Below are 16,449 nucleotides of genomic sequence, written 5' to 3'. Positions count from 1 at the left end.
TGTCCATGTGAGTATTTTTACTCCAATTGGGATGCCATCATGTGCCTAACACATGACATCAATTTTAATAACGTATCGCTCAAGGTAAACCTAAAAGGGTAAAGCGACACTGATTAAAGATAAAAGGGACCTTATCTAAGCCGCTCAGGGTAATGGTGACCCGAAGTGATCTTGGTCAAGGAAAAAGTAATCTTACTCAAAGATCACTAATAACAAAGGATAAACGTGACTTTACTCGAAAAAAAGGGTCCTGATTAAGGACAAATGTGATGTTAAGAGTAAAAGTGAACTTAATTACAAGGGGTTAAACTTACTCATTCGAACCCATCATTCAATAAGTTAATGTACAGGCTTATTGCCGATCAAACCACCTAACACAAAGAGCTAAAAGCTAACATCTAACCGCTTAGTGCCAAACAGAGCCATAGTGTCCAAGCCAGGTCCAATGATTCATGCACTTCTGAGTAGCTAGGGTGCCTAGGAATGAGCAGAGTAAGGAACAAAATGGGCCTTCAGGTCTGGCCTCATTTTTACAATGCAATATGCTTCATAAAGGATCCATGGCTGTTCCTTGCCCTTTCTACTGGACTACGGAAACAAGAAACACTGAAATACTGGTTTCAATGGGCGTAGCTGTGGTCCGAGCCGAGTCGGACTTCAGGCCGAAAATGGCGCCAGGCTGGGCTGTCATGTCTAAGCCTAATTTTACTAAATTTAGCGTGATTTGTCGTGCCGGGTCGAGTCGAGCCTTGTCGTGTTTTTTCCCCCCAAAAAAAAACGGCACAGCCGGGCCCACAGCCCATGATTACGTAAAGGTCCGTGCTTGTTTCGTGTTCGTTTCAGGCCGGGTTTTTTCGAGCTGGGCCGGGCCTCGGCCAATCCATATAACTGTACTTACATCCCAAAATAATTGAGGTTTAGGTCACTGTAAAAGACTACTTCACCAATGCTTCTATAAACAGTACGAAGATTACTACCATGTATAACCAACTTTCTGTATCTCAGACCTCAATGATCTGTGTATGCTTTTTATCACACATTTATAGAGAAATTACCAAAAGTCATTACAAGAACACAATCCATCCTCAAAATGATGGAACCTCTTCCGATCTCTGACAACAATCCTCCGGTTGTACAATTTCGAGATCAGTTTCATCGATGAATGACAATCTTCACATATTCGAAGATTCTTAACCACCTGAAGTGGTGTTTGAGCCTTTGTACTGATTAACCCAAATGCAACAGCAATCTTTTCACTGTGATAATACAAGGCACTTTCTTTTGCTTCTTCATCCACATTAAGCAAAACCTGTGTAGTATTAGGCTGATGACCTATTGACTGTAATTTGTCAGAAACCTCCTTCAACATCAAATGGATTTCCTTAGCACAAGGGTGCGAGTCATCTTCTACGAGAAACTCGTGGATAACTCCATCGAGCTCGATCCAGCTACAACCGGGATCTTTTCTCACGTCTCTATCCTTCATCAATAACCTAATTCGAGCAACTTCATCCCATTCTCCTAAACTTGCATACATATTTGAAAGAGCAATATATGATCCACTATCAGAAGGAGCCATTTCCATTAGATGTTTAGCTACTCTTCTTCCCATTTCGATGTCGTTATGTAACTTACAAGCACCTAACAAGGCCTTCCAAATGACAGCATCGGGTTTCATGTTCATGTCGCGTATGAATTTCTCGGCTTCTTTTAAGAGCCCGTTACGGCCTAAAAGATCAACCATGCAACCATAGTGTTCAATCCTAGGGTTTAAACCAGCTACCTTTATCATATGATTGAAGAACCTTTTACCTTCATTCACCTTTCCACCATGGCTACATGCAGTTAAAACACCAATGTAGGTGACATCACTAGGTTTGATCCCCATTTCTAGCATTTCTGTGAAGTATTGAATAGACTCGGTTGCACGGCCGTGGATAGCGAGCCCATTAATAACAGCATTCCATGTAATGGTACTCTGTTTTGGAAGGGTTTCAAAGATTTGGAGTGCTTTGTCAACACTACCACACTTGGAATACATATCAATCAGTGCAGAACCAAGAACATCATCAATGTTAAAACCATTTCTATCAGCATATAAATGAATCCATTTGCCTAATTCAAGTGCACCTAAATGAGAAATTGCTGGAAGAATACTAACCAATGTCACATAATTTGGTTTAACATTCTCATCCACCATTTGCATCTCTCTAAAAACCCCAATTGCATCGCTAAACCAACCGCGTTGAGCATAGCCAGCAATCATTCCATTCCATGAAACCACACTTCTCTTAGGCATTTTATCAAACAGTTGGCGTGCAGCTCTCATATCCCCGAGTTTGATATACCCATCAACCATTACATTCCATAAAACTACATCACCTTCTTGTCTCCTCTTACTAACACCATCCATACCCAGAAACCCATCACGATTTACAGTACGATTATCATGCAAAGTTCTTTGAAAAAACAATAATTGAGCATCATCCATGATCCCACACAAGACATACATCCTCAAAAGATTGCTAACAACAAACTCATCATCTTCCAATCCCAGTTTCACCAACTGGGCATGAACCTGCTTACCCACTACCAAATCTCTTAATTTAGCACAGGCTTTGAGAACAGAAGGGTAAGTGAACTTATTAGGAGAGAGAAACTCATCACACAACATAAGGGTAAAAATAGACAAAACCTCAACTGGATCATCTTCATCCTCAGAAATGGCTCTGATAATGGTGTTGTATGAAAAGGGGTTTGGTTGGTTCATGCGGTAGAACAGAAGACGAGCATAGTCGAGGTCTCGGAGTGAAAAGGCGGAACACCTAACGAGTTCAGCAGACATAAGAGGGTCATGGATTTGCGAAGTTTTAATTAATTTGCCATGGATTTGCCTAAATTGTTTAATGGTTTTGCAGTTTGAGATTTCTGGGAAATTTGGAGTAGAAGTGAGTGTGAGATGTACAGGAGGTTTGAAGGTGGTGATGTTCATGCTGCGGTTGTGGTTCACAGTAACCTGTAGACTGTAGTAATCTGGATAAGAGAGCCTGTATTGTCGTTTTGAGATCCTCTGCAGAATATTGTATAGAGGATTTTGGTTGGGCCGGGCCGGGCCATCATGCCTAAGCCTAGTTTTACATATTTAGTGTGCCGAGTCGAGTCATGCCTTGTGGTACTTTTTCCAAAAAAAATGCTGCCCAAGCCCGGCCCATTGCTTTGTACCGGGTCGTGCTTTTTCATGCCTGTGCCTGGCCAGGCTTTTATATGTCAGGTCGTGACGTATCTTGTGCTTTTTCAAAAAATACGGCCCAAGTCCAGCCCACGGCTTCATGACGGGTCGTGCTTTGCTTTTTTTCATGCCCGTGCCTGGCCAGGCTTTTATATGTCGGGTCGGGCCAGCCCACAACCATCTTTATTGATAAGCACCATAAAAGTGATCACACTTTCAAGAGGTCTACCTTTTGCCAGAATAATTTCCATACATAAAAAGTAATTAAGTTCCTAAGACATGTATAGATCAAGTTTCATTAGTTTATACAATCTCTTCTAAGCTCCAACATTTTAATAACTAAGAGAAACCTTAATTTATCCAAAAGAAAACCTGATCACAAGCACCAGTGTTCCAAAACCACTTGCAACCACGACCCCGGCAGCTGAAAACAACCTTCAAAACCGAATCACATTCTTCATCACCACCAACAGCTACTCGGCTAACCTGTTTTTTTTTTCTGGTAAAGCAACTTCAAGTAACCTTTGTAAGATAACTGTACTAAAACCTTCTCTTCAAAAGCATTCTCCAAAACAAGGGATGAAAACAACCTTAGCTTTCGCTTCCTCTTCACAGGAAAGAACAGAGCCAAATATAACTAAAGGAAGATTACATTCAAAACCAACCGTTTCTTGCCAGAAGGAAGCTGGAAGCCTATCCGTTCTATTGGTTTTCAAGACTAAAATGATGCACACAGACAAATCCTCCAAAGTGAAGCACAGAAATTAAAATGTATTATATGCTCTCTCCATAACCAATACATTTTCATTAGATCTCAATAATCTATGTAGTAAAAGATCATGTGGTATATTAGCAGTAATAAGCAACTCTTTTGCAGTGAGCACGCTAATCTTCAACATTAGAACACTATTGAGATTATAATCTTATATCATGAAAATGCAGGTTATCTAGCTAGACTTTAAAAGGTTGCCTGGGAAGTACGAAAGTATATCATGAACAGAGACAATCAACATCTTTCAGTATTCTACATTACACTAGAAAATGAACTCGATATAACATTCTTAAATTTGCACTAACTCTCAAAAGTGATAAGATAAAATATACTCCGTACAAGGTCTATTCCTACAGAAACCTGCTGCCTCAATTAGTTTGATTAGGACCCTTAAAAAACGAATAGATGTATAACTGATAAATTTCCAAAATAATGATTGACTTCAGTTTTTTACTCCCTAAAATGTAAAAGTTCCACCAGTCACATTGAAAATTTAGGCCCTCTTATAAAGGGAAAAAACCACTTAGATAATTCATATTTAATCATTCATTTGCTCAAAATATTTAGAGGGGGCTAACTTCTCTTTCTTTTCAAAATGTGTAAATAAATTAGGTCCTCTAGCCTCGAGGCCTCTCTACAAGATGCAATCATGCATATCAGCATATGGCATATCCTAAGATTCGGCCCTCAAGACAAACTACATCACATAACAAAAGGATCAAGTCAAAAGCAAAATAAAACAGCAGACAATAAGAATTAAGGAACTTGAAGCTTGTCAAATAAGACAAACTCTAAAGGCAGCTTACCCTAAGAGTGCATGGAAGAACCTTCAAAAGCTCCAAAAAAATAAAATTGGTGAGGCCATAACTTATAGGATAGTTAGAAAGCTCTTGTAAGTTGTAAAAAAAGATATATCAAATGCTAGAGTGGCGATCATCCTTCGTCATGTTGTTTTATGTTTTTGAGGGAAATTCTTCGTCATCTTGGTAGTGGTGCTAGTTGGCGACCTGTTTTGGACGAAAAATGACTCAGGAACATAATGCATAAACAAAACATTACTACTAATCCCAGTTTTCCATCCTACTAATCCCTAATTTTATGCAAATGAGATAGAGGGTGTAATATCAGGCATAAGATTCAGTATTCGGTAACGCCATCATATATACCATAGTGAATTTCAAATTGGAAACAACTATACCTGCATTTTTGCTAGCTCTCCTTCTTGGTTCTTTTAATTTACCATTTTCATGTTTCTTGCATGCACCATTGCTACTAATCCCTAGTTTACCATCCTTTATTTTCCTGGCTTCCCTGTCATTACTAATGGATCGATTGCTTCTCCTTCTTTCTTCCGTGCATCTTCCATTCGTCACAAAACCATCTTGTTTAGTTGAAGTATTAGCACTTCTCCTTCCTATGTCTCTTTCTCCTCCACCCCTTGTACCCCTACCATTTCTCCCATCTTCCCCACTCCTTTTCCTCTGGCTGCCAATCAGCATATAATTAATAAGCATTATTTCGTTCTCTTTATTTTCGCCTTATTGTTGTTATCCATAGCATACACCAACAATAATTAACATGATGACACAGCCACACAGGAATATGACTAACCAAACTTTACTTCTCTCACACAACTAGCTTATGGGATTATTATTATAACTTACCAAAATTAATGTACAACAGTACAAGTACACTAATTATCAGAAAAAATACAAAAACCCAAAAAAGTTCTTCAAATTTATTCTTTTCCCCAGGTGTAGAGACAGCCACTGGGGAAATAATGTAAACGGAATTCGATCCCGAGTACCACCCCCAAGATTTTAGGGGGCATTTGGTTCGTGGAGTTTTGGTATGAGATGAGCAAAACCCATACCTTGTGTTTAGTTTAGAAAAAATCATTTTCTAAATCCATACCTCAAACCCACAAGGTACGGGGTTTAGAAACCCAAGGGGAGAGGTGGGTATGACTCATAACAAACCTTTAGGTATCAAATAAAAGAAAAATACCCATTCCCAGATATAACCAAACATATGGTATTGGAAATCAAGTTCCAATGTTACCCCATATCACCATGGTTTCATTCCTAATTCCAAACCCATACCACCCTGCGAACCAAACGCCCCCTTAGAGTTTAACCAACTAAGCTAGTGGGCATCGACAATTCATAAAACGTTTATGGCCTTTCTTTCCAATTAAACATTCCTTCCCTTTTATAAAGTTTGGGGTTTTACTTGATTTCCAAAATTAATGTAATAAGTACAGTGCAACCACAACAACAAAGCCCTAATCCCTAAATGATTTGGGGTCAGCTAACATGTACCATCAAAAGAAACCGTACGCGAAACGTGAATGTACCAATATAATACGGAGTACACTTCAAAAATTAACATTTTCTTTTTCAGGAACTGGGGAATTATTGGCAGCTAGCACACAACATTGAAACATAAAATCCCAGAATTAAACACAGCTAATCAAATCTTACTAATGAAGCAGTTTAATAATAAATAGGAATCATAAAAACAACACAGAAATTGATGAGAAATTGATTAAAAGTGGTCATAAATTCAAAAGGGAGGAGAAATCAAGTGAAAACAGGTAGCAAACCTAGGAGGAGGAGATGCATGTTGCTCCAAAGGCGGGACCCAAAGATTTCCCCGAACCCACTCACGATGCAACCGAAGATCGGAAGGGGAGAAATCGATCTGCTCACGAGAACAACGGAAGAAAACAGAGTAAGAACTAGAAGGTTCTACAATCTTCGTGACAACACCTTCCCACCAGCCATCGTTGTGGTAAGCATCAACATCTTCCATTAGAGAGTAAAGGCGGTTCGGTTCACGAGGAGGAATGGGCCGGACAAGGAGAGCGTCAACGTATTCACAGAGATGCCTCGAACCGGCGTCGTCTTCCATGAGATTGTGGTATTCGACGAAGATTTGGTGGGATTTACGAGAAATGGTGCGGAGAACAGTGGCAGTGTACCAAGAACCTCGAAGACCTTCGTCTTCAGAACTGACTTCAACAATGGTGCCTTTCTTGAAGATTTGTTCGTACTCTGATTCATCGTCCGCCATTGTTGAGTTTAGGAGAGAGAAAACGAGTGACGATTCGGGAGAGAGAGGGAGAAGGAAAGGGGGGTTGTATTAATCAGGGTGTGAAAACTGGAAAGGATTATGGAGAAGGAAAGTGGACTTAATTTTGATTTATGTCTTTTTCTTTCACCCTATATTTGGGGAAATTTTTAAATTTCTATTTTACTTCATATGAATTATAATGACATTACCTCATACAACTATCTAAAAGAACCCTTAATTTTTTACCAAATTTATCATAATTTTCCGTATAAGTTTATAAATCTTTCAAAAGATCTCGTGCACTCACAGATATTAAAATACTTATACAAATTTTTAGGTAAAACGGCCTAACGGCTAGACCACTTTTATTCACTAGAACCAATTAATTATGTATTTTAATTAATTAGTTAACCACTGAAACCAATTAGTTAAATCTGAAATTCAATTAGTTAAGCAAAGAAACCAATTAGTTATGCTACCGAACCAATTAGTTAAACAATGAAACTGAATAGTTAAGAATGAGATCATTTAGTTAAGATTTTATGAGTTTAGTTAATAATAAGTTTGTTCAAAAATAATTCGACTCATACATTTAACTATTTGTCTTTATACCTTAACTATTTTGTTATTCAATTAGTTATGATTTTATTACTTTTAGTTATGTTTTACATTAGTTTAGTTAGTACCAAAAAAGTGGTATAACCGTTAGGCGGTCTTACACAAAAGCTTTTGAAATACTTATTATTTGATCATTATTTTATAAAAATATTTAAGTAAAATATTTATCCCCTAAAGTTATTACATAATATGTATTTAATAAATCTTGAATATACTAACTCAATCATGTAATATGCAATTTTCGAGATCAAACTTTATTAGAGGAGTGTCGAATACTCGTGTGAGAGATGCCGACTCGTTCTTAATTCTTACTCCCTCTATATTTATTTAAGGGATACATTTACCTTTTTCCGATCGTATTTATTTAAGAGATACACTTGCCATTTTTAGTGACTTACCAACCCCACCATCTAATTAGTAGACTAAGAGTCTAAGACCCTGTTCTTTTTTACTTAACTGTAATTTCAGGATTTATTTCGCAGTTCTATTCAGTTTATGAACATTCGATTCAATTCAGTTTTAAAGTACATGGATTAAGTAGTAAGGGATCCTGTCCATTAAGATATACAGGGTGGCACAAAAATGGTACATGAGACAATAATGAAATGTATTACTCCGTAACGATGTAGAACAACTCATTGTACACGATAGAAATCTGGGGCTCATCAAACATCAACCCTGTTCGAAGGGCATATAAGTCTGCAGAGACAGGTACCAAAAGAACTCAAAAGCCAACAAATATGAACTGGTGTGAGCCAACTATGGAAAAATGGCATTCAAACACCATATCCATGCAACAAAACCTAGGACATCTGGTTAAATCGGTAAAAAAAGAACAACATTTTTCAAAACAAACAATTACAATAGCTGGTCTTGTAGACAGCACTACAAACAGCAAATTGCAACCGCGATATTGCAGCAGCATAGACCAATTCTAAATTGACCTCATTTTTTCAGGACAGGCTCAGTTTCCTGGTCTTTTACTACTTCCTAAACCTACCCAGATTTTAGCATAACAGTTAGTTGCATTCGAACAACAAGCTAGACCCGCTAATGGCTCTGTACACACAACAAGAGTTACAAACATGTATACAATACAGTTACCAAAGTGAGGTTGTTTCTTTCTCAAACTCCCTTTCAGCCTGTTCAATGGAGTACTTAACAGCATCGATGTTTGTCTGCAACAATGTGACCTCAGCATCCTTTTTCTCTTTCTTTGACACTACTAAGGCCCGTTTCTCCTTTAACTCAGCTATCTTCTTATCTAGTTCTGCAACTTCCTCATTGATCTTTGACTGCTCCAATCTGCGTTCCAAGATCTTGGTTTCGATCTCTTTAGATGAACTTTCAGCTTTTTCACACCTGAATTTTATGGACATCATCCTCTTCAACTGGTCTCTTACGGGTGATACACTAAAACCTAGTTCTTCCAAGTCAACTAGAGCTTCAAGATACCCATCTAATTGGGTTATAGGGTCACTAAACCGGGACTTTGATATTCTCTCCACTAAACTGGTGAAAGTTACCATACTGCCTATGGCTAATCCTTCACGACATTCTTCCTTGCAATTATACAAAGGCCAGAAATGTGGTTTTTGTGGAATTCGCTTCAAAACTTCCATGTTCTCAATCAATTCCCAAATGAGGGAATTCTTTACAAAGGGTAAGTCTTGTTCTTCCACGGGGACAACAATTGCAGTGGACTGTGATTGTATTGGAATCTCGTCATTTTTGTCTTGTTCTCGGCTGCCATTTTCAGTGGAAGTAGACTTGTCTTGTTCCTTCTCTTCCAGTTGACCAACTGCTGCTGTCCTGATTTCTTCTCCTCTTTCTCCGCTCTCACTGGATTGGCCGGCAGTTCCACCTGGAGGAATTCCTGCAAATTTTAACAGAAAAAAAACTTTGTTTAACAATAATAAAAATGAAACCACTGCCTTTTAAGTGCTGTAGCTTGCTTGTTTGCATCTGTTGTGGGAGAGTGTGTACCTTCAAACCAGGCTGATAATGGCCTATCATCATCAGAAGCATTGCTTGAGGTTCCAGCAATAACTCTGTCTCTATCAACATCTCTGGCTACGCCATTGTTAAAAACCTCAATGACTCTCATTCTAGAGTTGTCTACACCATCTGCCAATTCCACAACAACAATCACATCCCAACGCAGTTTGAAAAAGATCATCCCAAGAAAGGGAGGGAAGAAAAGAAAAGAAAAAAAGAAGCAACTTGCATAACAAAAAACTAGAAAAGGGTTTGTGGGCAAAAAGGCAAAATCATTTTCAAGACAAAGTAAATCTAATAACTACAACTAAACTAACTGCAAAGATCTCTAACACATCTCTTTTAGTAACAGAAAAAGTATTGCTTGTAGGCTATAGTCGTTGTTTGATGAACTTATCACTTCTCATAAAGTTATAAGACGGGATTGAATAATGGCTAGAGTTGACTTTGTGGTGTGTTTAGCATATGTTTCAGCTAAAAACTTGAACCAGATACCAACACAACAAACCCTCCCCCCCCCGACACACACACAGAAACACACAAAAATAAGGTTTGTGTGCCAAATTTAACTTGTGCAAAGATGATTTATACCTTCAATTTGAGTTTCAACCAGTTTCGTTGGTTTTTGTTTCCTTCCTTTCCTCAATATAATAGGTTTAACAGGTTCATTTATATCTACCATAACAGATTCTGTTGGGACTTTCCTCTGTTTTCTCCCTGTCTTTTTTGAAGTACTTCTCGTGTTCAGCCTACGTATGTCACTTAGTAGCTTAATTTGTTCAGTAAATTTCCTCACACTAGCATCATAATCAGCAGGTGTTGAATCGTTAATCCCAGAGGGCTCAACCATAGCAACAGGTTTCTCAACTTCATTTGTTGGAGAGTGTCTTTCATCACCTTTGGCATCAGAAGCATCGTTTTTCTTCTCCTCTTCTGCGAACTCTGGAACCAGGTTAATTAACAACCAATAAGAGAAAGATATGAGAAAGAACAGCAACCAAATAGCAAACTGCAGATTATTATTTATAACCTATATACAAGTATACCTGCTTCTTTGGTCTGTGGACTACCAAGTCGGAACAATACTTTAGGTGGCCGGCCTCTCTTCCTCTTCAGATTGGTGACTTCGCCTTCTTTCTGTTGCTCACTCCCCTACCAGAAAAGAAAATTATGCTGCTTTATTAGCATCCCCTAACGAGAGAAAGAATAAACCCCCCTTCCCACCCCGAAGAGTGGGAAAAAAAAACAAAATAATGAAAAAAATAAAGGAAATCAGGTAACTCAAAAAAACGTAGAAAGAAGAATTAAATGGTTTGTAATGAACAGATGGTATGGAAGTACTGTCTAATTACATTGCTTACTATGCTTTCATGGTCTGCTGAAGAATCCGCATTTTTCTCTTCATCCTCTACAGCCTTCCTATGCTGACTTGAACTCTCACCTAATGAATCAACCATTTTGCCATCATGTGTCAGCCCCATAACTATAGTTCCAAATGGTTTCATCACATCACTTGAAATTGGTGTTTGGTCGATAGTCTCTCCATCTACATCTTCTGAAATATTATGAAAGCTGCGCTCAATCAACTATTTCATCAGGAAAGATGTTGAGTTTATATGAAGAAGAAATAAACCTGACGGCAAAGCTCGTTGTCTTGGTGGTCTTCCTCTCTTTCGTGAGGCAGAATGCTTATCGTAGTCCACCTAATAAGCAAGATCAAATATTTATAAAATCTCTAATGACAATTGGAATAGATGTATGCAATATCTAGCCACATAAACAGAAGTTGGGGAAAGTAAAAAAGACAGTAAAGCAAGCATTCGGATTTCAGCAATATTTAACTTTCTCAACCACAAGTTATCCTTTGGCATGAATATGAGCCTAAAAGGTAACTCGGAGTAAATTCATGAAAAAATTGAAGGAAGCTATCATTACAAACAAGCAAAACAACTACCTTATAAGACCATTTGTTTGATATGTAATACATCTGCTGGATTTCGTGAGTTTTAAATGTGAAGTATGACCAACAAAACAATGTTCGCCCACGTGAAGTAAGGGGGAAAAGGCCTGGGACTGTTTTGTGGGCCATACAATGTACACAGAAACAATCAAATGGTAGTGTTGATAGACAAATTGTTTTATAAAGTAATTCTTAGAAAATCAATAAACAATTATTTGTAAGTGGTATACAGCAGATAGTTCCCCGCAATTTTTCCTAAAAACTATTGCATCAATGTACAGAACCAGACTATTCTGACTTACCCTTCTGTTTTAGGGTATAAATTAACAATTATCAGAGGCCTCTAGGAGTCCAGGCACCTAAAAAATCAATGCCATGTGAATCATTCAGCTTCTGATAGTACAGCAATAGTGCATTTAAGATTCCAGGCAACTCATCACAACCTTTCATGTATAAAATTAAAATAGGGACTACATGCAAATCTTGTTTAGGTAAGTTTATTAGTCCCAGTCCTATGAAGAGCCTTTTTTCTATGAGTCCTAACAAAAAGTGATACTTATACGGTTGCTTCTGCTATGGAGCATCCTAAAAAAGGAGACATGTTATCTTTCATAATGAAAACTGTCAGCCTATACAGCACTTGTTAGAGCTTACACAGTTCATCAGGAGTAGGTGGTAATATATCAACCTTGCTGTCCTTATTCTCTTTCTTTTCCCCGCTCTTAAACAAAGCATGACTACAATTTCGTTTCCTAGGAGTTTTCTCAATGAAAGTGAGCAAACATTGTAGACTAGAGAGTGCCTTCAAGGTGGGAATGGGAAACATCTGCAATATCGATGGAGAACTTGGTATGGAAAAGGCTTTAAGCTGGGACTTGGATTTCAGAAATGGCTTGCTCATGACACTAGCAGGTCAGCCGTCCTCAGAACAATCCAAAATTGTTACTTGAAACTTACAAGGGCTCACAGGTGTTTCCTAGTGTCCTCGGAAGATCCAGTTATTTATTGACAACATTACAATATAGAGGAAGCCCTTCAAGCATCAATCTTGTTCGCACTTCACAGAGAGGCTATTAGCTTCAAGAATTCTTATGCACAGCAGCAGTACTGTTTTTTTTTCTGATTATCACTTTGTCTTATTACTCTTCTTAATAAGCTAGGATTGGCCAGGGAAAAGGATTTTCAAGCTTTGTAGTGATAAAATAAATTATCAACAAATAGAAGCCAGTAATTGTAAAACAAACACATGAATGTCTCAGTGATGAGTCTGGAGACAGTAGACATAGGGATTGCCAACCGTACTATGTTGACCAGCTTGGATGCAGCAAAGATCAAACACAAATGGCTAATCTGACCACAAACAGCACAGATCACCAGGAGTTGTGGTCATCCCTATTACATCAGCTTATATTTCTCCACAAAAACCTTCCATCCCTCATCCCCAAAAAAGACACAAACAAAAAACTGAGCAAAGAAATACACAAAACACAAAGAATCTCCCAAAGACATACCGTCATTTCTGTAGGATCAGAAGGTTGACTGCTGTCTTCAAATTGTTTCGTTTTAAACTGCACAGAGTGACCAGGTGGTGGGGAGTCAAGATTTAGAGGAGTCCCATAACTTGAATTCTCCATTTGTTGCGTCTTTGATTTGCACGTCTCAGAAGATAACAGCACATTAGATGCAGGTTCTTCATTTGATCTTCTTGAAGGCCTGGAATAACTATCGCCATTTGCACTTGTCTGCTTAGTTCTCTTGCTGCTAGGTGTTGCACTGCTGTAACTGGCCTTTTCATTGCCAGGTGTCAACTCTTTCTGACAACTCTTAAGAGTTACGGTGGAATTTCTATCCAATGCAGCATTTTTCTTCACAACAACTGAAACTTCGAATGGGACACAGGTCTTGTCCTTGTTACCACCATTAACAACATAGTTTGAACGCTTTTCAGAGTTTGACGTAACTGAAGTATCCTAAAAAAGAAACAAGAGCTTAATTATACATTAAGCAAGCACCAGAAGGATGGACAGACCTTAACAAGAACGGTAAGAGCCTTCGGAAAAAAGAAAAAAATAAACAGCAAGAAGCCCACAGCTCATACCATATGTTTCAGATAAAGCTCTTATGGCTCAGATACTAGCTTATAAGAAAAGACATAGAAGACTCAACATCAAACATTAAAGGCAACTAAAGCCACTGAATGAGACAAGGCCCTGTTTGGTAATGAGATTTTTCTTCAACATCTAGCTCATCAGATACAAATTAGAGGTTTGACGGGTCCCCGCATTTGGCATTTGGTTGGAGATCAAATTGCATCAGCGGATTGTCCATATACAGACTTTCAATCCAGCATTTCAGGAGTGTGGATAGGAAACCTTTTTTGCTAATAAACAACAATCACCAATAAGAACGGAAAATTACAGGCAAAGTAGCATAAGATTAAAAGGCAATTGTCGATCACGACCTCAAATAGAACCATCTACATCAACTATGTAACCGCCAACATGCAAAGAAAAGGAGGATAAGGGAATTGCACAAATATTATTTAAAAAAAAATAATTGATTCACTTAATTAAAAACACCTACTCAGGTAAAATACAAAGCATACCTGGGAAAAATGAATCCACTTGCCACTATTCCACTCCATGTGGAGCCTCAAATCTGTATGAGACAGCTCTTTCTCCTTCTTTGTGCGCTTAAAATAAACTATGTACCTTCCGTCTGCAAGAATTTTGGTCACCACCCCACTCAACCAACGGAAATCGTAGAATGCGTCCACTTTCTCCAGCAAGTTAAAGGCTTTGTTACTCGAACAAGGAGGTGAAGGTCTAATATGAAGAGAATCTACGGCTACTTTCTGAAGACCGACTTCTTTTGAACTCTGAAACTCCACCAAGTAGGAGTTATTGGCGGCTTGTTTAATAAAAGTTGCAGGGAACCAAACATCAGACGAACTATCTGGATCGGTGTTCACTTCTACAGCTGTTCCTGGGCTAAAATTCAAATCCCTCATTCTCTGTCAAGAATAAGATTAAAAGGCCAGATCAACCACCAATGTTGTAGATGTATGGATAGGAGAAGACTTAAAATTGTGAAATGAGCTGCACAGAAGGAGAAGGCTTGTGAAAGAAAAAACTAAAATGTTGAAAAATATTTAACAGGAGGCTATGCAATAAAGAATTCAAAAATAAATTGGCACTTTTATATCAATCAAGAGAGGACTGCAGAACCAGCCTATAGACTAACAACTAAGACAATGATCCAAACATCCATGAACAACTTCAGAGGAGAGGGGGGGGGGGTCTCTGAATTCAAGGAAATTAATATCTAACATCAGAACTTAGCCCAGAAACCACATATTTTTATAGCCAAATCATTTGTTTTACAACCTCTAATCACAAGCACTTTAAAGTGCAAAAATCACAATACAAAATAGAGTGGACTACAATTAGAAATCGAATCGACATGGATGAGAATGCCAGACAGAAAATATAAAGCATTTGGTGAACCAAGACAAGCAAAAGAGCAGAAATGCCCTCACTTTTCCAACCCCTCCTACCAAATCATAAACCCTGTTGCAACTAGAATTTAGCAAATGAAAACTCTAAGCTGAACTTCCAACATATTCCACAACAGTTGTCAACCAAAGCGCTGCCAACACATAGTTTAGCTAAAACAACAAACTTCCACTCGAAATCGGGCTGAAACCCCAAACGAATGCAATAAATGAAGACTCACTAAGCTAAAGTTCCAGAAATCTGTCAAGGGAGAATCTTTATACCCATAATTAGCAACAAAGAGCTGAATCTCAAATAAAAACGACAAACGAGAACATAAAACAAACCCATTAATTAAAACCCCAGAATTTTGAAAAGAAAGAGCTAACAAAATCACCAATTCTTGAAAGGAAGAAAAGCCCTAATAAGTAATACCTGAAATTGAGGGAGAACCCAGATGCCATGGACCCAATCCTTATGAACCCTAAGATCAGAAGAGTGAAATTCTAACTCATCAGGTGGATTATAGAAGGTGACCCTATACTTATCTTTAGAAACCACACTTGTGACAATCCCAGACCACCACCCATCTTGGTAAAATGCATCAACGGCGTCGTCTAAGTCGAAAGAAATCTTGTCATCTTCATCAAGTGGAGGTTTAGGCCGCAAGAACTCAACATCCACAAATTCCTTTAAAAGGGAAGGATCATGTTCATTCAACAGATTCTTGTACTCCACAAACACCTTTCCGTCTACTCCTTGCTGTTGCTGCTCTGAAGAAGAAGGTTGAATAACAGTAGCACAATACCAGGCACCACTGAAACCTTCTTCGTCGGAGGTAACCTCGACTTCGGATCCGATTGGGAAAATGGGGTGATTTTGGAGAGATGTGGATGGAGTAGAAGAAGTGGGGGGTTTTGTTTGATTTTCGAGACCTTTGGTTTTGATTTTAGGTTGCATTTTCAATTTGGGGGAAAAAAAGAGGGGGTGATTGGGTCATTTAGTCACTCTTTCTCTCTCCTTTCCTCATTTTCATCATACTAGCTTTGTTGCTTCTTAATTTTTGGCTAATTTTTGATTCATTTGGTTTTGGCGGGATGTTAATTTGTGGAGTATACTTCTAGGTTTTAGTGATTTGATTATCTAATTCATAAGTAGGTTTAAGTGATCTTTTAACATGTGTTTATGTTGTTATTTTACGAATGGAGAGTACTTGAGGATTCGGGTATCAGAAAAGGTGATTGTGTAGAAGAAAGTTAATATCATCCTTAATGATATGACTAACTACGGTACTGGGTTAATC

At 38.3% G+C, this 16,449-nt stretch overlaps 2 protein-coding genes across 3 annotated transcripts; both read right to left on the bottom strand.

Annotated features, from left to right (window-relative positions):
• Positions 1-272: 272 nt before the first annotated feature.
• Positions 273-4,947, bottom strand: LOC110776522 (pentatricopeptide repeat-containing protein At5g48910). 2 transcript variants are annotated; one of them, XM_021981091.2, is made up of 2 exons: positions 4,808-4,947; positions 273-3,740 (listed from the first exon to the last, which is right to left on the bottom strand). In XM_021981091.2, the coding sequence occupies exon 2, from the start codon at positions 2,990-2,992 to the stop codon at positions 1,052-1,054; it is 1,941 nt and encodes a 646-aa protein (XP_021836783.2). In that variant the 5' UTR covers positions 2,993-3,740; positions 4,808-4,947; the 3' UTR covers positions 273-1,051. The 2 variants fall into 2 exon arrangements, with proteins under 2 accessions (XP_021836783.2, XP_056684392.1); XM_056828414.1 differs by having other exon boundaries at positions 273-3,728; positions 4,808-4,940.
• Positions 4,808-16,154, bottom strand: LOC110775969 (uncharacterized). The gene is made up of 14 exons (XM_056828290.1): positions 15,582-16,154; positions 14,258-14,665; positions 13,164-13,622; positions 11,326-11,395; positions 11,045-11,247; positions 10,739-10,844; positions 10,284-10,634; positions 9,681-9,821; positions 8,799-9,570; positions 8,557-8,579; positions 8,309-8,393; positions 6,607-7,146; positions 5,200-5,486; positions 4,808-5,008 (listed from the first exon to the last, which is right to left on the bottom strand). Exons 1-14 carry the CDS (start codon positions 16,104-16,106, stop codon positions 4,980-4,982), a joined length of 3,999 nt encoding a protein of 1,332 aa, XP_056684268.1. The 5' UTR covers positions 16,107-16,154; the 3' UTR covers positions 4,808-4,979.
• Positions 16,155-16,449: the final 295 nt, after the last annotated feature.

This window comes from Spinacia oleracea, chromosome 5, assembly GCF_020520425.1.
Source record: "Spinacia oleracea cultivar Varoflay chromosome 5, BTI_SOV_V1, whole genome shotgun sequence".
Classification (NCBI taxonomy): domain Eukaryota; kingdom Viridiplantae; phylum Streptophyta; class Magnoliopsida; order Caryophyllales; family Amaranthaceae; genus Spinacia; species Spinacia oleracea.
The sequence above is the reverse complement of the archived record's forward strand: the minus strand, read 5'-3'. Positions and strand labels throughout refer to the sequence as shown.